The 22845-nt window shown below is 44.9% G+C and overlaps 1 protein-coding gene across 3 annotated transcripts; it reads left to right on the top strand.

The window, feature by feature from the left end:
• Positions 1-311: 311 nt before the first annotated feature.
• Positions 312-18280, top strand: LOC137525182 (peroxisomal trans-2-enoyl-CoA reductase-like). Of its 3 annotated transcripts, none has more exons than XM_068246078.1 (8): positions 312-391; positions 3989-4122; positions 6868-7033; positions 8750-8831; positions 9922-10018; positions 12018-12128; positions 15250-15379; positions 17505-18280. In XM_068246078.1, the coding sequence occupies exons 2-8, from the start codon at positions 4018-4020 to the stop codon at positions 17582-17584; spliced, it is 771 nt and encodes a 256-aa protein (XP_068102179.1). In that variant the 5' UTR covers positions 312-391; positions 3989-4017; the 3' UTR covers positions 17585-18280. The 3 variants fall into 3 exon arrangements, with proteins under 3 accessions (XP_068102179.1, XP_068102178.1, XP_068102177.1); XM_068246077.1 differs by lacking the exon at positions 312-391 and adding an exon at positions 398-540 and having other exon boundaries at positions 15250-15361; XM_068246076.1 differs by lacking the exon at positions 312-391 and adding an exon at positions 398-540.
• Positions 18281-22845: the final 4565 nt, after the last annotated feature.

The raw sequence follows: 22845 nt of genomic DNA, 5'->3' as shown, positions 1-22845 counted from the left end.
TTTTCCATCAGTGGACTGTGAACTGGGCCTAAGGTATGCAATTATATTGTCTGCAAATAATTTGCACCCAATTCCTTTGCAAGCTGGACTATTTTCACACCTCATTCATCATTGAGAAGTGGGCGGAGCTAAGAGAGTAGGTGAGAGGGTAATAGGCGTGGCTGACTGGGTAGGCGGATTGTCATTGAGCAGTAGGCGGAGCTGCTTCGGAGCGCAGGATTCTCTCATTCTCAGAATGAAGGAGGCGGATACGCTGCACAGCGGAGTGGGCGGGCCGGCTTCGGGTAGCTGAAGCTCTGAGCGAGCGGTGGGCGGAGCTCACTAATAGAAGGGGCAGTGAAAAGGCGGAGCCATCCAGGAGCCTGTGATGGTTGCCATGGAGACCTGTAAGGTCAGACCGGAAGAAGAGCGGTTGTCGCTCTACTGTCATGGCGGCGCGCAGTGTGCTGATCCCGGGGCTGTTCCGGGGGAAGGTGGCCGTGGTGACCGGAGGAGGCACCGGCATCGGGAGGGCCATAGCGGCTGAGCTGCTGTCACTGGGTCTGTCCCCTCCCCCTCTGTCTCTATATAGATCCCACAGGGGCATCATGCTGGGACTTGTAGTTCTGCTGGCTTAAACCTCCCTAGTGACCAGGCCATTTTTTGCTAATCAGGCCACTGCGGCTTTAGGGCTGGTACACAGGGGTGGCCAGGAAGCCGCGTCGTCCTGTGACGTCTAATTCTGGGGGCAGCGGTACGGCGGCCATCGGCTTCCCGTCGCGATCAGCATTTCTTGTCCATAGCCGTGGCGGCTAGCCGACCCTGGACTTTGCATGCGGCTTCTAGGGCCAGCCGAAACGATGCGTTAAATTGGAATTGGAACGCTGCGTTTGCGCAATTGACGTTAATTGCGCGATGCTAAACGCTCCCAGTCACCTGAATGGGAGCGTTTCGAGTCCGTGTGAACCTGCAGGGCCGTGCAACTCGGCACACAAGTTACTTTCCCCCCCCCCCCCTTTTCTGCCCACCAACAGAGATTTCTGTTGGTGGGCAATGATCGCTCCCAGGATGGGTTTTTTTTTTTTATATTTTGATATCATTTCTTTTTAAATACATTTTTTTTATTTTTACTATCTCCCCTCGCCACCCAATCACTGTGATCGGCTGTGACAGCGGATCACCCCTGAGCCTGCCCAGTACAGCGCTGCCTTAGATCGCAGCGATGTACGGAGTAAATAGACGGCGGTTTTGCTCCACTCCGTCATCCAATCAGAGATGCGCGTGCATTCGGTGCATGCAATCTCCTGCAAATCCCTGCCCCAGGACTGTAACGCTGATCCGCGTAAGCAAGTCCTGGGGCTGGCGCGGCGTCCACGCCCATCGGCATGACGCAGTCGGCAACAAGTTAAAGGCTTGTACCCACAACTTGTGAGATTTTGCCATCGATGATCGTTTTCATGAGATCGTGTAACATTGTTTAATTACACTTAAATGATGTTGTGCGGCAATTGCAACGCCATGACGGATTTCATAGCAGACTATGGCGTTGATCCCCATAGACTCCTGTGGTTATTACCGCGATCATTCAAAGTCTCATTCACATCCGTCGTTTGTTCCCACAGAAAGCAATTGCGGACGATGGATCGGGGAACACTAGTGTGTCGTATCTTTCGTAACAGCTTGTTATGTGACATTTAACGATATGCCGCAAATACGTTGTATTACTGAAATCTAGTTTAGAGGGCCTGATAGGAAGCCTCATAGGGAACAGTTCTCCAATCACAGTACCCTCTCACAGCACAAAGCGTTGTGATTGGTTGAAGAGTGTGGGTGTAATTTGCTACAACCTATCTGAAGCCTGGGGTGCTATCCACCCAATCACGTAAGCGAAATTTCCCTATGAGGTTTCCTCCCAGGTCCCCAAAAGTAGACTAGTGCCAACAAACGCACCGACCAGAGCACTGGAGAACTCACATGCATTAAACTGCACACTTTTTTTTAACGCACATGCATAGACCCTAACACTATGGCATGCACTTGTTCTGAATGATTGTCTAGTGATTGCTTTGGGTGGCAGTTTTGGAATGACTGCTGTATATACATGTTATTTGGCTGTTGGCTATACAGCATGTACTGCCATATGGAGAGAAGGGCGAATAAACGTAACTAAGCTTCTAAAACTTCCAAAGAAACAAAAAACTGCGGGAGAGTGATTCGTAACCCAAATCACTGCAGCGGACGATGAAGAGCTCCTGAACATACTTTAGATTTCTGGATGAAGCCTTCAGGAATAGCTGTTTCAGTTGACTAATAGTGTACATAGCTTTAGGCCGGGTTCACACTGTAATTTAAAAAAAAAAAAAATTCGATTAGCGGAACAAAAATGGAAGAGAACAGAAAATTATTAACATGAAATGGGGCTCTAGGCAAGTTACCACTTTTTTTTCCCCACCACTGATTATCATTGGGCATTTTTAGTAAGATTTGGTGGGGCTAGCATCCACCGGGCCCCTAGACTCTCTCCAGGCCTGAGGCAACTGCCTAGGGTTGCCTTTTGGATGATCCAGCTCTGCAAACAGATCCTATGCAAAGCTAATTTGTTCATTCCATTCTGGTGAGCGGAACTAAAGTATGGGCAGTATGCAATTTTTGCGGATCGGCTGGACAAAGTGGATGTCAACGGAATCAATAAAAGCCTAGTTGCCACATACATTTTGCAAATTACTCAACTTCTGCTGTCCATCTCTGCCGCTGCTGGCACGCCCACTCGGATTGTGGAAGAAGCACCCATATACAGATCATATCCCCGGCAGAAGCATCAGGCTCTCCATTGGTTTGCAGCAGACCAGTAGGATTCCTGCTTGTCCAGGGAGGGTTCTTATTGGTTAACTGAGTGGTAGACCAATGTGAATCCTCCCTAGTGCTCAAAGAGGATTCCCATTGGTCTTTTGCAATGTAGTAGGAGCCTAATGCTTCTGATGGGGCCTAATGCTGCTGATGAGGCTCAGATCTGTATACGGGCACTTCTTCCATGCAGAGGAGCCAAGCTGGAGTGCCAGCTGCAGTGGAGGACCCGAATGGACAGTGGCAGGTGAAGGGGGACAGGCGGCTAGGCAAGAGAACCCGAATACCAGTGATGAGCTCCGGATAAAAATCTGAATGAATTTCATCCAGATAATTGGTGCAACTGAGTGGGTGGGTGAGGGAGGGTTAAACTTACCCAGAAGCCGTCTTTAATACATCCCACGTCATGTCTCAGTAATCCAAAGAGGGATCTGCACACAGACTTCAGAAACAAACTGTGTTTATTGTTCCATATGCACACATGTAAGACATCAACAGTCGTCTACACCGACGATCGTTTCGGGGCCAATGTGGTTCCCTTTGTCAAGGCATTAGCATACTGACATATACACGCTGCGTCACGTGACTACTGCGCTTCCTCCTTCAACCCGGAAAGAAGAAAGCGGTAGTCACGTGAACGCGGCTTGCAATGCAGCATGGGACGGATTAAAAAAGACTGCTTCTGGGTAAGTTTAACTCTTTCCCCCCAAAGCTCGCCAGCTACATCAGCTGCACTAATTATCTGGATGAAATCCGAATGAAACTCATTCAGATTTTATCCGGAACTCATCACTGCTGGATACACACCTGTGTACTCCAGCTGTACCAACCACATTGCTTCAAGACAAGACACAGAACATTTATATCGCGCTTTCCTCCTGGTGGACTCAAAGCCACAGAGCTGCAGCCACTAGGGTGCGCTCTATAGGCATAGCAATGTTAGGGAGTCTTGCCCAAGGTCTCCTCACTGAATAGGTGCTGAACAGGAGGAGCCGAGATTTAAACTCAGGTCACCTGTGTCAGAGGCAGAGCCCTTAACCAGTACTCCATCCAGCCACTGCAAAACTTCCTTCCAACAAAATAAAGGTTTGCATTTATAGCTGATGAAGTAGTCTGCACAATTTTTGTCTCGCATTATGTAATCATCACTCTATTATTTTCACAGACTGCAATGTTGTTATTGCGTCTCGCAAAATGGAGCGATTAAAAGCAGCGGCTGAAGCTCTGATTTCTGAAGTGTCTCCGGGAAACCCATCAGCACTGACCGCCCTGCAGTGTAACATCCGCAAAGAGGAGGAGGTGAGGGAGCATGCGCAGGGTCCGCACCCCGGGACCCCTGCGCCGCCTTGTGTCAGTAAGCCTCTTTGCATAGAAAAGGCCTTTGCGGCTGTCAGTATACCCACTGGAGAGAGATTTCCTCCTCTTCTGTCATTTCCTTTCCAGACAGGAAGGCTGTGTCCCCACTTGAGCTGAAAACAGACATTTTTTTGTCCGTTCTCAGCTCATCGCTAAACTGAGAGTGAACGCCTCCTATTCTATAAATAGGAGCCATTTAACTTGTCACTCTGCAGTGAATCCGTGGGATCCATCACAATAAGCGGGCCGCACTTCTGTGCAGTCCCCGATAAGCCCGGGCAGGTGGATGCATTCCCCCATGTAGCATACGGGGAGAACGCATCTGCCCCTGGCTGCAGAGGGACCACAGCAGGCTACAGCCTACATGTCCGGCCGACGCTTAGTTCCTTTATCCCTCCTACACAGGCCAGTGGCTGGCAGAAGAATGGGGATCTGCAAAAGACCAATGGGAATCCTCAGCAACAGGGAGAATTCTTATTGGTTCATGGTGGACCAATGAAAATTCTCTCTGCTGATGGGTAAAGTTGGTCTCTTGCTTCCTATGGAGAGCCCCATGCTCCTGAGTACAGAGGGACCGAGCTGCGGTGGGACGCGTGAACGGCGATCACTTTGGACAGGCAGACGCAGAGCGGGTGGCGCGAAGCAGATGCAAAATTGACTATTTTGTCCATTCACCGGCACCTGAATTGCACTTTATATAGCATTGCGTGGCCATAGAACCGGTATGTCAAACTGGTCCTACGAGGGCCGAGGTCCTCACACATTTTTGACACCGCTCAATGGGTCTTAATCAGGAAAGGTGTGGCCATCAGGTAGTACACATTCTCAGTGCATCCTTAACACTGGAATGGATCTGGCCCTCCAGGCCTGGAGTTCCACACGTGCCATAGACGTAATAACATTATAGTTTTATGCACTTATCAGTAAATCGGTTGAATGTAGGCGCTGAGAAATCTTGGCCCAGGTGTGTGGTGGTAACGGTATGTGATATTGGGATGAGCAATGGAATCCTCGGACACTGTCCCCCAAATGTTATATGTGCCCCATTGCTCATAGTGTGTGACGTCCCATGTGCTATATGCCAGTAGCGCCCTGGGTCGCCAATCAGCCTGTGGTGTATGGGCAGTCAACAGATCTCTCTCTGATCTGTTGCTCGATCTGTTGGCGCATACATTGCCTGATCATGTGTCGGCATCTTAAAACATAACTTTTAATAGAATTAAAAAGTTGAGCTAGAGAGGCTAATGCAATGCCAATGGCTAAATCCGCAAAGCCAACTTGTGGAAGGAGCCTAATCTAGCCTGATAAATACAGGGGTCCTATTATTCTGGATCTCTGATCGCTCTTCTTTATAGTTCAAATAAAGCTACTTAAAGTGAGAAGAATATGGAGGCTGCCATATGTATTTCTTTTTAAACAATACCAGTTACCTGATCTATTTGGCTGAATCACACCTGAAACAAGCATGCAGCTTATCTTGTCAGATCTGACAATAATGTCAGAAACCTCTGATCTGCTGCATGCTTGTTATGGGGCTATGGCTAAATGTATTAGATCACAGGTTCAGCAGGCTAGCCAGGCAACTGATATTGTTTAAAAAGGAATAAATATGGCAGCCTCCATATACCTCTTGCTTCAGTTGTCCTTTAACTACACTAATAACACCATAAACATGACCTATATGTTTCACCTCCCAAAGGAGACTTCTTCCAGGGTGCTAGTGGCAGAGGTGTCCCTCACAAAGTAGAAGTCCATTGAAAATGCCTTTGAGAACAATAAAACAGCAATGCAGCAGCATGGTGATGGCCAGAGGCATTGTTTATTATTATTGGTGTTATTGGTATAAATAGCTTTGTTTGAACTGTGAAAAAGGGAGATCAGAGATCCAGAATGAAAGGATCTCTGTATTAATCAGGCCAGATTAGGCTCCCTTCCCAGGTTCGTTTCGCAGATGTAACAATTCATTACATTAGCCTCTCTATCTCAACTTTAATTATATTAAATGTTAAAGAAAACCTGAACTGAAAATTAAAAGTCAAACTAAGCATACACAAGTCATACTTGCCTTCCATGTAGTCTACTCCTCAGTGTCTTTCTCCTGTCCGGGGTCCTGTTTGTTCACTGTGATCAAGGGAATTTTCCGTCCTCCATTTTGAAAATGGCCATTAAACCATAACAGCTTTCTGGTCAGCACACAGTTAAACTGTAACATCGCCCACTTGAGGCATAGGGAAACATGGACATTACCTGGTACATCAGTTTTCCTCTCAGCTGTAACTGACAGCAACTGATATTTTATTGACAGCAACTGATATATTTCAGATCTGACAAAATATTTTCAGAACTGGAAGGGATTATTGTCAGAAGAAAATGGTGAGCCTCTGAGAGGAACTGATGGCAAGGTAACTATGCAATGTTCATTTGAAGTTATTTTAAATATTTTTACTCAGTACAGGTTCTCTTTAAGTTTTAATGTTGTATCTCCTTTTACTGGAACATTCCCATGTAGGCAAATTTTTGTTGTATATATAAAGATGATGTAAAGTTTTTTTTTTGCCTTGGATAACTGGATTTTTTCTTTATTGGATCAACAATCTTTATTGCACTAATTGCCTCAGCAGCTCCATGTGTGGGGGGTGATCCTTTTGAACATTTTTATGGATTTGCACTTTGTATTCCTGAATGCAGGTGGAGTCGCTGATGGAGTCTACCCTGAAGCAATACGGTCGGATTGACTTCTTGGTGAACAATGGCGGAGGGCAGTTCCCGAGTCCCAGCGAGGCGATATCGTCCAAAGGATGGAACGCAGTCATAGACACCAACCTCACTGGCACCTTCTACTGCTGCAAAGCCGGTATGTACTGACACCAGTCTCACTGACACCTTCTACTGCTGCAAAGCCGGTATGTACTGACACCAACCTCACCGGCACCTTCTACTGCTGCTAAGCTGATATGTACTGACACCAACCTCACTGACACCTACTGCTGCAAAGCCGGTATGTACTGACACCAGTCTCACTGACACCTTCTACTGCTGCATAGCGGTATGTACTGACACCAGTCTCACTGACACCTTCTACTGCTGCAAAGCCGGTATGTACTGACACCTCACCAGACTACTGCAAAACCAGTATGTACTGACCCCAACCTCACCGGCACCTTCTACTGCTGCAAAGCCGGTATGCACTGACACCAACCTCACTGATACCTACTGCTGCAAAGCCGGTATGTACTGACCCCAGTCTCACTGACACCTTCTACTGCTGCATAGCGGTATGTACTGACACCAGTCTCACTGACACCTTCTACTGCTGCATAGCGGTATGTACTGACACCAGTCTCACTGACACCTTCTACTGCTGCAAAGCCGGTATGTACTGACACCAGTCTCACTGACACCTTCTACTGCTGCAAAGTCGGTATGTACTGACACCTCACCAGACTACTGCAAAACCAGTATGTACTGACACCAACCTCACTGGCACCTTTTACTGCTGCAAAGCCAGTATGTACTGACACCAACATCATTGACACCTTCTACCGCTGCAAAGCAGTATGTACTGACACCAACCTCACTGGCACCTCCTACTGCTGCAAAGCCAGTATGTACTGACACCAACCTCACTGGCACCTCCTACTGCTGCAAAGCCAGTATGTACTGACACCAACCTCACTGACTCCTTCTACTGCTGCAAAGCCAGCATGTACTGATGCCAATCTCACTGATTCCTACTGCTGCAAAGCCGGTATGTGCTGACACCAATATACAACGTTTTTTCCTCGCACACACAAAAGGATTCCATTTAAGATCATACAGGGAATGCTGAAGCTGAAAAAAGGGGATGAGACCCTTATTGAACTTCAGCATATGAAGAAGCTAGCACATCCAAGATTTATCTTTATTGTTATTTTGCAAATAAGCCAACGTTTCGGAGCCACACAGGGCCCCTTTATCAAGGCACAGGCTGCTCTAGGCAACCATCTGTCTGCCGCTTCAGGGTAAACCTAAAAGGTTAATTGGGGATTCTCTGCTCTTTGCACTCACATATGTAAAGTGCATCCAGCGAGATGGTTAGAAGTCGTACATATTTGTGCCGGAACAATAAAGTTTACATTGTTCCAGAATTGGCCTGTGTGCGGATCCCTCCTTTGATTGCTTCAATTACTTGGCTGCGGGGTTCCAGCAGCAGCAACCACTCACTAGCCGGTGTGCTATTCTGTCCATTGGATTGACTTTTTGACAATCATCAGTTCTGCAGATATTATTTTCATAATTTGCATGAATGAAAGATAAGCCCACACAAAACGGGCGGCACCCCGGGCAGTAATGGGGGGAGGGGGGGGGGGGTCAGTGAGATGATAATCATTCTGAGTAGATACAAATTGTATGTAAATGTATGCATCCTGGAAATTTACCAATCCATGCTGTGACTGTAGCTGTGGCCAGGAAAGTGAGGAAGCTCTAAGCAGCGGTGTAAGTGTGATATTTAGGGAAGAGGTTTAGGGTAGGAAAGTTGATTTCTGGTTTTCCATCATATTGCAAGCAATGTCTTTGTGTCTGTGTGCAGCGTACAATGCCTGGATGCGGGAACACGGCGGAGCTATCGTCAATATCGTAGCGGACATGTGGAAGGGCTTCCCAGGAATGTGGTAAGTGTAAATCTTTCCAGAATTACTCCCCCCCCCCCCCCCCCCCTTCTTATAATGGCCTCAATTCACTAAGCTTATCTCCTGTCTTTAATAACGTTTCTAGAGCTGTTACCATGGTGATAAGGCATGTAGTATTCAGGAAACATTTTACCTCAGGCAAACCTAATGTTAACTCTTCTGTCTCAGTTAACTCTTCAATCCTTAAAATAACTCCACAGTTAGACAGGCTGTTTATTAACTGCGTGTGAAAATAACTGCAGAGGAGGTAACTTAAGGAATGAAGAGATAAGATAACTCTCTCACAGTGTGGTGGTAAGTTTTCTCTTGCCTTATTATCTCCAGCATGATCTTAGTAAATTGAGGCCAATTGTGTTTAACCAAGAACAAAATACACCTTCTACTGAATGCAACTTCATTAATAAATTTTCTTATTTTTTACATTACTTTAAAATCTTTCCTGTCCCTGATTTACATTCTGAAATGTATCACAGGTGGCGACATCTTTACTGCTGGCAGGTGCAGCTCTTCGGAATGTTTGTTGTGTGCTCCGAAGTCAGTAGAAACTATACCTGGTTTCCCAGAGTGCTCAGGGGCTGAAGGTTGCATAAATAAATAGCATAGGGTAAGCATCAGTGGGAGGACAGGGATACATACCGATATACAGCAATTTATACACATAGGAAGCATTTCTGATGCTGAAACCAGGCAAATGAACTTATAAATGGGTATCCTGTATTACATTCTACTATATTTCATTACAGTGCATCTTTAGGTGCCCGTACATCTAGCGATCTTTGGCGACCAATAGACAGATCTCCCTCTGATCAAATCTGACTGGAGAGAGATCTGTTGGCTGCCCATACACTGCAGGCCAATTCCTGATCGATTTCAGCATGAAGTCTTTCGGCAATCGGTCTCATAATGCTGCCTCGTCAGATTTTTATCCCATCTGTGTTCGCTTTCAATGACTTGCGACCTGACTTGAGGAAGCATTCAGGTAGAGATACAGCAGTGATATATGTGGTAACCTAGCTTTACTCAAACAGAAAGAAAGAAAAAGCTGTATGTATGGTGTTGTTGTGTCTTCCAGCCACACGGGGGCAGCAAGAGCTGGTGTGGACAATCTCACCAAAAGCCTGGCCATAGAGTGGGCCCACAGTGGTGTCAGGATAAATGCCGTGGCTCCGGTAGGTACCTGGCAGTGGCAGTCCTTTAGTGTCATCACACATCATAAGTTATGTTTAACCACTTAAGGACCACAGCATTACTTTTTTTTCACTGTAGCCCCTCCCTCCCCCTGCCAGCCAATCACCGCGATCGGCTGTCATAGGCATTAGCCTATGAGAGACGATCACTCTTCAGCCTCTCCAGGGGACAGCCGAGTGACACGGCTGTCCCCTGTACAGCGCAGCCATAGATTGCAGCACAGAACATGTAAATAGACGGCGGTCTCTGGGGCTGTCGCCGCGTTCATGCCAATTGGCGTGGAGCGGTCGGCTAGGGGTTAAAGAACAACTGAAGTGAGAGGGATACGGTGGCTGCCATATTTATTCCTTTTTAACCACACTCCTTTTTCACCTGTCGGCACTCCTCCCATACATTTGGCCATATCACAGTTATCACATTTTTGGCCATATTTATTATCTATATAGTTTTTTTTTCACCCCAAATTAGGCTTTTTGTGGGCGATGCTTGCTTTCATTAATTATTTTATTTTCTAAGCATTTTAATGGGAACCTGAATGGAGATTTATAAGGAGGCTTCCATATTTATTTCCTTTTAAGCAATACCAGTTGCCTGGCTGCCCTGCTGCTCCTCTGCCTCCAATACTTTTAGCCATAGCCCCTGAACAAGCATGCAGCAGATCAGGTGTTTCTGACATTGCTAGATCTGACAAGATTAGCTGCATGCTTGTTTCTGGTGTGATTCAGACACTACTGCAGACAAATAGATCAGCAGGAAAGCCAGGCAACTAGTATTGTTTAAAGGGAACCTAAACTAAGAGGGATATAGATGTTTCCTTTTAAACCATACAGTTGCCTGGCAGTCGTGCTGATCTCTTTGGCTGCAGTAGTGTCTGAATCACAGACCTGAAACAAGCATGCAGCTAATCCAGTCTGACTTCAGTCAGAGCACCTGATCTGCATGCTTGTTCAGGGGCTGTGGCTGAAAGCATTAGAGACACAGGATCAGCAGGAGAGTCAGGCAACTGGTATTATTTTAAAAGGAAAAATCCATATCCTTCTCAGTTTAGGTTCCCTTTAAAAGGAAATAAATATGGCTGCCCCCATACACTTATCACTTCAGGTTCCCTTTAATCATATAATAATAATCCTAACATTTGTACAGCGCTTTTCTCCTGTTGGACTCAAAGCGCTCAAGACCTGCGGCCACTGGGACGCGCTCAAGGGGCCACCCTGCAGTATTAGAGTCTTTCCCAAGGGGTTCTTACGGAATAGGTACTGACCCTAGCCAAGATTCAAACCCTGCTCTCCAGGGTGGGTGTTAATGGCTTTTATTGTACTTTTTGTAGTGTAGAGTGTATTTTTTTTATGTAATTTTAGTTTTTTTTACCACTAATGCCCCCACAGGAAGTGTTTGTTTGTTCATTTGAATGAATGATCACTGGGTTCTGGCTGCAGCGATGATCATTTAATTTATTGGCTTTAGGAACACATGTTTCCATTCACCAATCATTGCTGAATGAGTTCCGCCATGAATGTGCCACAGAAGCAGATTGACAAGAGACGCTCAGACATCCTGTTTGCGCCTACAGACTGCAAACTGGATGTGCATATGCATCCAGTTAGCAGGAATTAAACCATGCAGATTGCCTGGCAGTTCTGTTGATCCTCTGGCTCTAATACTTTTAGCCACAGCCCCCCAACAAGCATGCGGATCTGATGTTTCTGACTGAAGTCTGACTTTAGAAGGATTTTTCAAGCTGCATGCTTGTTTCGGGTGTGTGATTCAGACACTACTGCAGGCAAAGAGATCAGCAGGATAGCCAGACAACTGGTATTGTTTAACAGGAAATAAACATGGCAGCCACCATATCCCCTCAGTTGTCCTTTAAACCACATGTGTAAATCAAACAATAGCTGATTAGGAGGTCAGGCTGTGCTTTTGCCCTGTGTGAATGTCCCCTTTCCGCACTCAGAGATTTCACCCCATGTTGTTTTACAGGGAATCATTTTCTCGCAGACGGCTGTGGAGAACTATAAAGAAATTGGAGCTTCCATGTTTCTGAACTACATCCCTAATATTCCAGCTAAGAGACTCGGAATGCCGGAGGAGGTATTTGTATAACAATGTCAGCCTCATCAAGCACAGTAATGTGTACACTTTATCCATCACTATAGTATATGTACGTCCTCTATGACTTCATCTAAGCCACGAGTCAGTAGATATACGTCTTGTAGCAGAAGCAGTGCTGTGCAGGATTGGGCTTACTCCTGTGCACATTTCTGGCACTAGCTGATGCAGCACTAATTGGTGAAAGGGAATATATGTTCCCAGAGCCAATAAGATTGATTTTTACCATTAAAGGATACCCGAAGTGACATGTGACATGATGAGATAGACATGTGTATGTACAGTGCCTAGCACACAAATAACTATGCTGTGTTCCTTTTTTTTCTTTCTCTGCCTGATAGAGTTAAATATCAGGTATGTAAGTGGCTGACTCAGTCCTGACTCAGACAGGAAGTGACCACAGTGTGACCCTCAATGATAAGAAATTCCCCTTTTTATCTCTTTCTTGCTCAGAAGCCATTTCCTGCTAGGAAAATGTTTTATAGTTGGAATTTCTCATCAGTGAGGGTCACACTGTAGTCACTTCCTGTCTGAGTCAGGACTGAGTCAGCCACTTACATACCTCATATTTAACTCTTTCAGACTGAGAAAGAAAAAAAGGAACACAGCATAGTTATTTGTGTGCTAGGCATTGTACATGCACATGTCTATCTCATCATGTCACATGTCACTTCGGGTATCCTTTAAAAACACTTTTATTTTCTCAGTTCATAGTGAAAAATACACATTTTAGCATTATTTCAAAATCATATATCTTCACCATAAATTGTGACCGGAACATACTCTAAATTTTGTGATAAGCGGTAAGAATAGCCAAACAAAATCTGTGTTTTTAATCTACAGTAGCACTTTTTATTTTTAAACTGGAATTGGTAAAACTGAGAAATGTGTTTTTTTTTTTCTGTTTTTTTCCCCTTGTTTTCCCATTAAAATTCATAGAAAACAAAATTGTTCAAGGGAAAAAATGGCATACAATGAAAGCCTAGTTTGTATTTGAAAAAAACAATATATATTTCATTTCTGTGTCATAAGTAGGGATAAAGTTATTGATTATTAAATAGGGACATGGCTAAACTGTCAAAGCTGCTCTGGTCGATAAGTGGGAAACAAACAAGGTCTGGATGCGAAGTGGTTAAAGGGAATCTGAGGCGAGAGACATGTGGAGGCGGACATATTTATTGCTTTGTAAACAATGCAGATTTGGTATACTTTGGTGGCCGTGTAACCCATTGTTTTTTTCATAATTATGAGCAAACTTTGTTTTAGGGTTGGCTCCTCCCCTGAATTTTGTGGGCATGGTAATCAAATAGGTCTAATACAGATGCTGTTTTCCCATATTTGTAGTTTAAATAATGCACTTTGCATGGCTGTCCTGCTGATCCTCTGCCTCTGATACTTGTATCCACAGACCCTGAACAAGCATGCAGCAGATCAGATGTTTCTGACTGAAGTCTAACCAGATTAGCCACATGCTTGCTTCAGGTGGTTGATTCAGACACTACTGATGCCAAATAGATCTGCAGGACGCCAGGCGACTGGTATTGTATAAAATATGTCTGTAACCTTGAGTTACTTTTAAAAGACAAAGACAAACACTTATATTGCGCTTTTCTCCTGGCGGACTCAAAGCGCCAGAGCTGCAGCCACTAGGACACGCTCTATAGGCAGCAGCAGTGTTAGGTAGACTTGCCTAAAGAACTCCTTACTGAATAGGTGCTGGCTTACTGAACAGGAAGAGCCGAGATTCGAACCCAGGTCTCCCGTGTCAGAGGCAGAGCCCTTAACAATTACACCATTCAGCCACCACTTTTAAAGGGACACTTAAGTCAAACAAAAAAAATGAGTTTTACTCACCTAGGGCTTCCAATAGCCCCTGCAGCTGTCCGGTACCCTCACCGTCTCCCTCCGATCCTCCTGGCCCTGCCGGCAGCCACTTCCTGTTTCGGTGACAGGAGCTGACAGGCTGGGGACGCGAGTCATTCTTCGCGTTCCCAGACACATTAGCACCCTCTATGCTGCTATATGGTATATGATATATGCTATAGCAGCATAGATGGCACTATTGTGGCCAGGAACGCGAAGAATCATTCGCGTCCCCAGCCTGTCAGCTCCTGTCACCGAAAAACAGGAAGTGGCTGCCAGCGGGGCCAGGAGGATCGGAGGGAGACGGCGAGGGTACCGGACAGCTGCAGGGGGCTATTGGAAGCCCTATGTGAGTAAAACTCATTTTTTTTGTTTGACTTAGTGTCCCTTTAAGGGTTTGCTCACTTTCGGGATTTTGTAAGTGCCGGGATTTTGAAAATCGCCCTACAAGCGCAATGATTCCCTATGGGAGGGTTCACATCTGAGCAGTTCACTTCCAATCGGCTCACCAAACCGCTGCCTGTACCATTTTCAGGCCGATTTGCCTATAATGGTATCCGCTGTAACAAATAAATGTTTTTCTTTAAAGGTGGTTATGCTGTTGTGTATCTTTTGGAGCAGAGAGGAAGTTCTGAGTTCAGTTCCCCTTTAATCGGGAGTCATGTCTGATGGATGCTTCATGCTGGGTTTTTAGCCATTTCTTAAAGAGACCCTGTAGTGACACACAGCACAATGCAGGGACTTAATCAGCACGCCCACTTTTATGGTCACTTTCAGCATTGGAAACCCTTCCTTTATCTATATATTGCTCTATCTATTGGTATGTAGCCCCACACTTCCAGTGATGCTTAACCAAGGCTGTTTAGCTATGCAGAATTCTGACACCAGAGCATTCTGGGAGGTCAGGTATATTTTCTACTGGCTTCCGAACGCTTATTACACAAACAGCTGCACCTGACAAGACTGACAATATCGCCACCTGTGATAAATTTGATCCCTCAGCTGTGTCAGCTGGCTGCCTCAGCATAGCAGCTAAACACAGGATGTTAGCAATATGTCTGCTTCCATGAAAGCAGGAAGTAGACACGCTGCAGATTTACTGCAGGACCTGTATCAGCTGTAACAAAGAAATGTTTTTCTGTAAAGATTATTATGCTGTTGCTTATCGTTTAGAGCAGAGAGGAAGTTCTGAGTTCAGGTCGGGTTTAGTCACGTCTGCATTCTGCTTCCTCCCTGGCAGGTGTCACCGGTGGTCTGCTTCCTCCTGTCGCCGGCTGCTTCCTTCATGTCTGGAGAGACTGTAAAGGTGGACGGTGCTCAGAGTTTATACCACAATCACTGGGAAGTGCCAGGTACAGCTCGCTCTGTGGGTGAGAAGGAGATGACAGCGGCACTGCAGGGTTGCTGGTGGGTGGCCGGGAAATGGAGGCGCTGGGTGAAGCTGAAAAACTGCTCACCCTGCTATAGCAAATTTCCTGGCGGCGTTAATTACTATTCCCTCTCCAGGCTGCCATGGACTCAGGGGTAAGATGCTGTTCAATTGCTAACTATTGCTGGAGGCTAAATTGCACAGGGTTTGGTTTTTTTTTCATAATTCGGGATCTGTCTTTTGCCGGTGCTAAAATTACCCTCTGAGTGGCGCTATAGCCGTAATTCCCATTACATAGTCGTGTCACTGACTGTCCTCAGAGGAGCTCCCCATCTAATCCTACCATAGCCTTAGGCCTCTTTCCCACCAAGACATTGCGTTTTAGGGGACGTTATAGGTTGCATAACATGCCCCTAACGCAACGCCTGGTGGTGTTGTAGGAGGACGCTACCAAGAGCCGCGTTATGCAGCTCTTGGTGTGCCTTTTTTATGCTATGGAATGCGGAGACCACGTGATCCGCATCACGTGGTCCCGCCGGCCAATCGCCGCACAGAGTGGCCGCTCCAGGAAGTAAACACTGCACGTCACTGAGTGCAGTGAATATTAATTAGCCATGTGGCTGGCCGCGGAGGAGGAGGGGAAGGCCTCCTCCTCCAACATCACTGAGCATGTGCAAACAGTCTAACGTGGCTTAGCCGCGTATAACGCACAGCATGCAGCACTTTGTTTAAATGTGCTGCGTTACAATTTAACGCAACGTGTGCACTGTGAACAGCCCATTGATTTTTCATTGCTGTGCGGTGGGCTGCGTTACAGGCTGCTCTAACGTGCGCCTGTAACGTCCCACTGTGAAAGCAGCCTTAGTTTAATGTCCTATCATATTATTATTATTATTATTATTATTATTATTATGTATTTATATAGCACTGACACCTTCTGCAGCGTACACAGTCATGTTACTCCACTCACTGTCCTCAGAGGACCTAACAATCTAGTCCCTACCATAGCCATAGTCTAATGTCCTACCATATTATTATTATTATTATGTATTTATATAACACTGACACATTCTGCAGCACATTACAGAGTACATAGTCATGTCACTGGCAGTCCTCAGAGGAGCGCACAATCTAATCCATATCATAGTCATAGTCTAATATCCTACCATATTATTACTATTATGTATTGATACAGCACTGACACGTTCTGCAACACTTTACAGAGTACATAGTCATGTCACTGACTGTCCTCAGAGGAGCTCACAATCTAATCCTATCCTAATCATATGCTCATTGTAGTCTAGGGTCAATTTTAGGGGGAAGCCAATTAACTTATCTGTATGTTTTCGGGATGTGGGAGGAAACCGGACTGCCCAGAGGAAACCCACAGAGACACGGTGAGAACATACACACTCCTTACAGATAGTGCTCTGCCTGGGATTCGAACTGGGTACTCAGTGCTGCTAGGCGAGAGTGCTATCCACTACACCACTGACCCAGGGAACTCACACAGCACAGATTGCATAACGGGCACACAGGGCTGGCCGACTGTCTACTTCTAGCAAAGCAATCCCTGAAGTAGCAAAATCAGAATCAAACATTTAACCACTTCCTGACCCTGCATAGGCGGGTCAAAGTGGCTGTGCACACCCCGCATAATGCCCGTGGGTGTATCCTAATCATCTGCCCTGCAAAACGGATTATTTTAAAACGTCTTGTTTTGCAGGAAGTTGTTAAAAGTGGTGGATGAAAGCAGTGGTGTAGCTAAGGAGCTGTGGACCCCCCATAAAAATGCAAGTTTTACAATGGGGCCCCCCAAAGCCCTCTATACATAACAATTGATACTGCGCACCAAAACCTGCCATGGATTTCCACAGTGTCAGAGGTGCAAGAAGGGGATGGGGAACAGCTTGTTAATGATTACTACTATATAAAGTGGTTATTACCAGAACAGGATCAATACAGAGCTAATATTGTGCTTGAGGGGGGGCCCCTTGGGGCCCCTCTGGCACAAGGGCCCCCGATGCGGTCGCTATATATGATAGTGCCCTCAGCAGAGGTTGTTTCTGTGCCAGGAGGTTTCTGTTTATCGGCTGATCATAATGTGTTCCCTTTTTTGTCCACAGATCACAAGAACTGGCCAGAACCCCCAGAATGTGAGAACGCCAAAGTTTTGAAGAAGCTGTTATCTGACACCGGTTCTTGATGAGTGTTATGGGTGGGGCTGAGAGGCGGAGTAAGAAAATATACACAAGTGTTGGTCTTCTATACAGAACCACATGTGATTCATGTCTGGACTCACGTTGAAGAATGCATCCAGTAATCAAGTAGTGCAGCCAAATGAGATGCACTATAAGGTCTCAGAAAGTGCTCTGAAAAGGAGACTCTGTTTGTGATGGGACACAGGCTCCGCCTCCCCTGTGCTTCCCCACAGTGATGCACTCACTGCTAAAACTCACCGGTGTTAAATACAGTCAAAAAGCACAAAGGCAATGTGGAAACCACTGTAGTAATGGCATATTTGTAACCATTCTTCAGTTACAACTGTGTTGGAATAAGTTATTTTTCAAGCTTACCACAAGGTGGTGCTGGTTGTTACTGTTTGAATATTAAATTGCACTCAATCACATGGCTTGTCCTCTAGTCTAGGACACTACTCAAAGGCTTTGACCCATAGCTCCTCCCACTTCATCTGTGCCAAAACTCCACCTGTTTGTTTTGTTATAAGGTGTGGACTAGCCCATAACGAATGCCCAGTGACAAAATCTGTAGGCGAGGATAAGGTGGGAGGTACCACACTAGGAAAGGTCAATGAGATGCAAATAATTTTGAGTTGATGCAGCATTATGAAAATGTTCTATGCAAATTTATCCAACTTAAAGTGAACCAGAGACAAAGCACCCTCATGTATTTTACCATATATATCAGTGGGAACATTAGAGAAAACACCTACCATGCTTTCTGTTTCATTCTCCACTACTCAGATTGCTTGTTATCAGCCTTGATAAAATCCCAGACTGAGCATTTAGTCTGGCTTTGCTCAGAAATCATTAAAGCCGAGTCTGTCTTCTCTGATGTCTTTTGAAGCCCAAGCCTGCCCCCTTCTGGCTCTTCTATAATGACTCAGCTATAATGATTCCTGAGCAAAGCCAGACTGAATGCTCAGTCGGGGATTTTATCAGGGCTGATAACAGGCAATCTGAACAGTAAATAAGGAAACAGAGAGCAGGGTAGGTGTTTTCTCTAATGTTCCCACTGATATATATGGTAAAATACATGAGGGTGCTTCGTCTCTGGTTCACTTTAATCACCACACATCAAACACTCATACACCCCTTTTGGTGCCTGTACCATTGACTCCAGATCTTCAGAGAGGTGGAGAGAGCTAGTGCAGTCACTGACAAGTATTAAGGGTCTTCAGCTTGCAAGCTTAAAGGACAACTATCGCGAAAAAAGTAGGCAGTTAAAAAATGTGACAGATGACAGGTTTTGGGCCAGTCCATCTTTTTAAGGGGGATTCTCAGGGCTTTCTTTGTTTTCAACAGCATTTCCTGAACAACAGTTGCAAAATCTAACTGACATAATAGTGGGCAAGTGATTAGGGGATTAGGGCTCTTTCACATCAGACAACGCGAGCAGGAGCCGTTCTCCTGCATGCGTTGATGGCCTGCGGCGTGTCGTCGGGTATCTGCGGTGCGACGCAATCAGCGGCAGTAGCTGGCAATTAGACCCGACGGAAAACGCGTCTCGCGGGTGCGTTGGAGGAAAAACTGCGCCCGGGTGCGTCGGAACCGCAACGCATCGAAACGCAGCGTCGAGTGTGAAAGGTAAAATGAAAGTCTATGGACTTTCATCATACCTTGGTTAAGGCAAACGTCTGCCGTTTGCGTTAATGCACAAAGTCTGCCCTAATGTGAAAGAGCCCTAGGCCGGCTGGTATCTTGCTATTTTGGCAGTTAAACTGCTGTTCAAGAAATGCTGTTGAAAACAAAGAAAGCCCTGAGAATCCCCCTTAAAAAGATGGACTTGCCCAAAACCTGTCATCTGTCACATTTTTTAACTGCCCACTTTTTTCGCGATAGGGGTCCTTTAATGCTTTGTACACACTTGAGATTAAAGTCTTTAGAAAAGGCAAGATCACGGACCAATTTTACCCCCAATTATTTGCAGATCAGATCCACCTGGATAGATCTTCAAATCTGCAGATGGATTGTCTGATCTGCAGATGATTGTCCGCTAAACAAGGTGTGTACAAGATCTGCAGATATCATAGACTATGAATGCATTTTGCAGGAACTGATCTTTTGCAGATACTGATCTGTTGCATGTGTACAGCATCTTTGTGTGCAGCATCTTGCAAAGATTTTATCTGATGGGGAGTTCAGCTCCATAGAACAGACTGTGTAGGTATGGCTCTCATACTACATGGAAGGGGGTAAAATTTGTCTGTGATCTTGCCTTTTCCAAAGACTTTTATCTCAAGTGTGTAAGCATTAGACTTACATGTGCCGGCGTAAGATGGTCTCAGCACCTAAGTGTCTCCTGTGATATCCGTCCAGCAGTGATCTGGATCTGATCTCTTCCAGGACTGTCCACAACAGGCCTTGTCCCACCAGATCGCCAGCATCTCGTGGCGGTAAGCGTAATCGCTCGGCCCATCTTGCATATTAGTGCCCTGTCTGGGAGCAACCGCTACACGACAGGGCACTAATATGCAAGAGGGAGGAGCTTTAATTCATACACACACACACATACATACATACATAGTATTTCAAACTCTGCCCTTTATTGGACCGTGCTTTGTACTAATGTCCAGCCTCAGATTGGAGACTGCACAGCACTCGTTGAAGCCAGTCTGAAATCCAGTAGCTAATTATTAAATGTCATTGTGTTAATTATATTTTGTAATAGTATGAAATGCACTGCAAACAGCTCCTATGCTACGCTCTGTGACACGAACTACAACTACTCAAAGATCAGAAAACCTTTCTCCCCCTCTATATTTCCAGGAGCATCAGGTGCTTTTCTTTACATACACCCATTGTGCAAAGGGAGGAGCCTGAGCTAAGTTTCCCTGCCCTGGAATAACCAAAATGGGTGGAGTAAAAGCTGCCCACAAGGCTAGGGGAGGAGTCATCAGGGACACTCCCACTGAGCTGTTGTAAAGGAGTTTTGGATCAGAACCAGCGTTGTTGCACCAATGGGTTTGGCGTGCAGAGACCACCCCTGGAGTCACAGGGAATCCACAGCAATCATCAAAGGTCCGCACCATCCAATTTTCAAGTTTCAAGTTTCTTTATTTATAGCTCTTATAAGAGCTATAAATAAAGAAACTTGAAACTTGAAAATTGGATGGTGCGGACCTTTGATGATTGTAAAGGAGTTTTGGAAACAGGCACACAGTTCATGTGAGTAGTGTTTTCCAGAGCTGCATAATCGTACTCGGGCATTATTTTTTTTAGGCAAATGTGAGTCATTTAATTTCTGTGGGTGCTGCAGGAGCAGATATACTGTACATGAAAACCTTCCATACCCATTACAGGACTGATAACTGTCAGTTGAATTATGTCTCATGGCTGACAGTTACACCCAACTGTTTGTCTTTTGGATGCTCGAAAAAAGATCAGCTGCCATATAGTGCTTTATTTAATTGTAATATTGTTTTTTGCGATATCAGATTTATAGTGACTGTTTATAGATATTTGCCAAATAAAAAATTTCTGTTAAAAAAAATAAAGCTGAAAAAAGTTTGCCAAATAGATAATAAAAGCTTTATTTGAACTATGTCCCCTTGTCTGTTGATTGTGTAATTATGAGAAATCTGAATTTTTTTTAAATGTGACATTTATAAAAAATTAATAGCTGTGGGCTACAATCTCAGATATGTATAGTTCTGAATCAAGGGCCTGACGTCACACTGTGCTTTTTTTTGTCAGTTGGAAACAGCTGTTAATTTCCCACAATGCAACAAGGCTCCCACAGTGTGATGTCAGCACCATGGTCCTGACATCACACTGTGGGAGGGGTTTCACCACAATATCAGCCATACAGAGCCCCCTGATGGTCCGTTTGTGAAAAGGAAAAGATTTCTCATGGGGAAAGGGGGGTATCAGCTACTGATTGGGATGAAGTTCAATTCTTGGTCACGGTTTCTCTTTAAGGGCTGGTTAGCGCTTTCAAAAGCGCTAGTGTTTTAAAAAGCACTTGGCTAATGTGTTTGTATGGGCTAGTTCGCACTAGAGTGATGTGAATTTTTTGCAAACGCAGCTCCTGCAGCATTTTGGGTGCGCTTACTCCTCAATTTTAAGTATAGGAAAACTGTAAAATCGCTGTAAATGGATTTTCAATTTTTTTTTTTTTTTCTTTGCCAAAGCCTGTTGACTTCCAACTCGAAGTGCACTTCCTGTTTGCCTCCAGACATACTAACACGCTGATCGCAAACGCTCCAAAATCGCTAGGCATAGTTAGAAAATCGTTAGGTACATGCCGGGAATTGCCACTGCAAATCTCTACAAAAAAGCGCTAAGTGTTTGAACTCAAGGTGCACATTAACCGTACAATTTTTCCTTCAGATTCGATCTTTCAGCACGACTTGAATGATCGAAAATAATCAGCAGGCAATTATCGATTGTTCCTCTTAATGGAACGATTTAAGAAGGTTTTGCATACTTATTTGATCATAAATCCAACTTTTGGATTGCTTATTGTTCCTTTTCCAATCAACAAAAGAATCATTTCACTTGGATTTGTGCGGCACACAGCAATGTTTTCAATACAATTCAATCATAAAAATTGTATTGAAAGATTGAATCTGAAGGAACTTTTTTTCTGTTAATATGCACCTTTAGAGATTATTGGTGTGAACGGCCCTTAATGCCTAGTACACGAGATTTTCGGGCAGAGTTCCTGCCAGAACGATTATTTCAAACATGTCCAATCTGTTTTCCGATCGATTTTCTACAGAAGTGAACGGAAAATAAATCGGAAATGATATTGGACGTGTTGGAAATAATCGATCTGGCAGGAAATCTGCCATAAAATCTTGTAGCATAACATTTCCGAGCTCTGTACAATTTTCACGTACAGTAATTAACATGGAAGCCAAAATGATTAGCACCTTAGGCTGGGTTCACATGTGACAGCGCGAAAAAGTAGCGTTTTAGGATGTTGCGTTTGTGATTTTTCTATTGTGTTTTTGCTGCGTTTTGCGTTTGTGTTTTTTTTCACGCAGATGTGTAGTTCATGCGTTTTGTGTGCGTTTTGTGTGCGTTTTATGTGTTTGTGATTCGCTGATATAAAAAATGTATGCAAATCACTAGGAAGACAACAGGAAGCAGAAACACATCAGAGATTATTTTTTAATCATGTACGCAATGCAAAACGCACTGCATACGCGTTACCATAGACTTTTATTATGTGCGTTTTGGCAGCCAGCCTACATAATATGCAACACTACCAGCGTTTGAG

Source organism: Hyperolius riggenbachi, chromosome 7 (assembly GCF_040937935.1).
Source record: "Hyperolius riggenbachi isolate aHypRig1 chromosome 7, aHypRig1.pri, whole genome shotgun sequence".
In the NCBI taxonomy this organism is placed as follows: domain Eukaryota; kingdom Metazoa; phylum Chordata; class Amphibia; order Anura; family Hyperoliidae; genus Hyperolius; species Hyperolius riggenbachi.
Note: the sequence above shows the minus strand (reverse complement) of the source record. Positions and strands in the feature narration are given on the sequence as shown.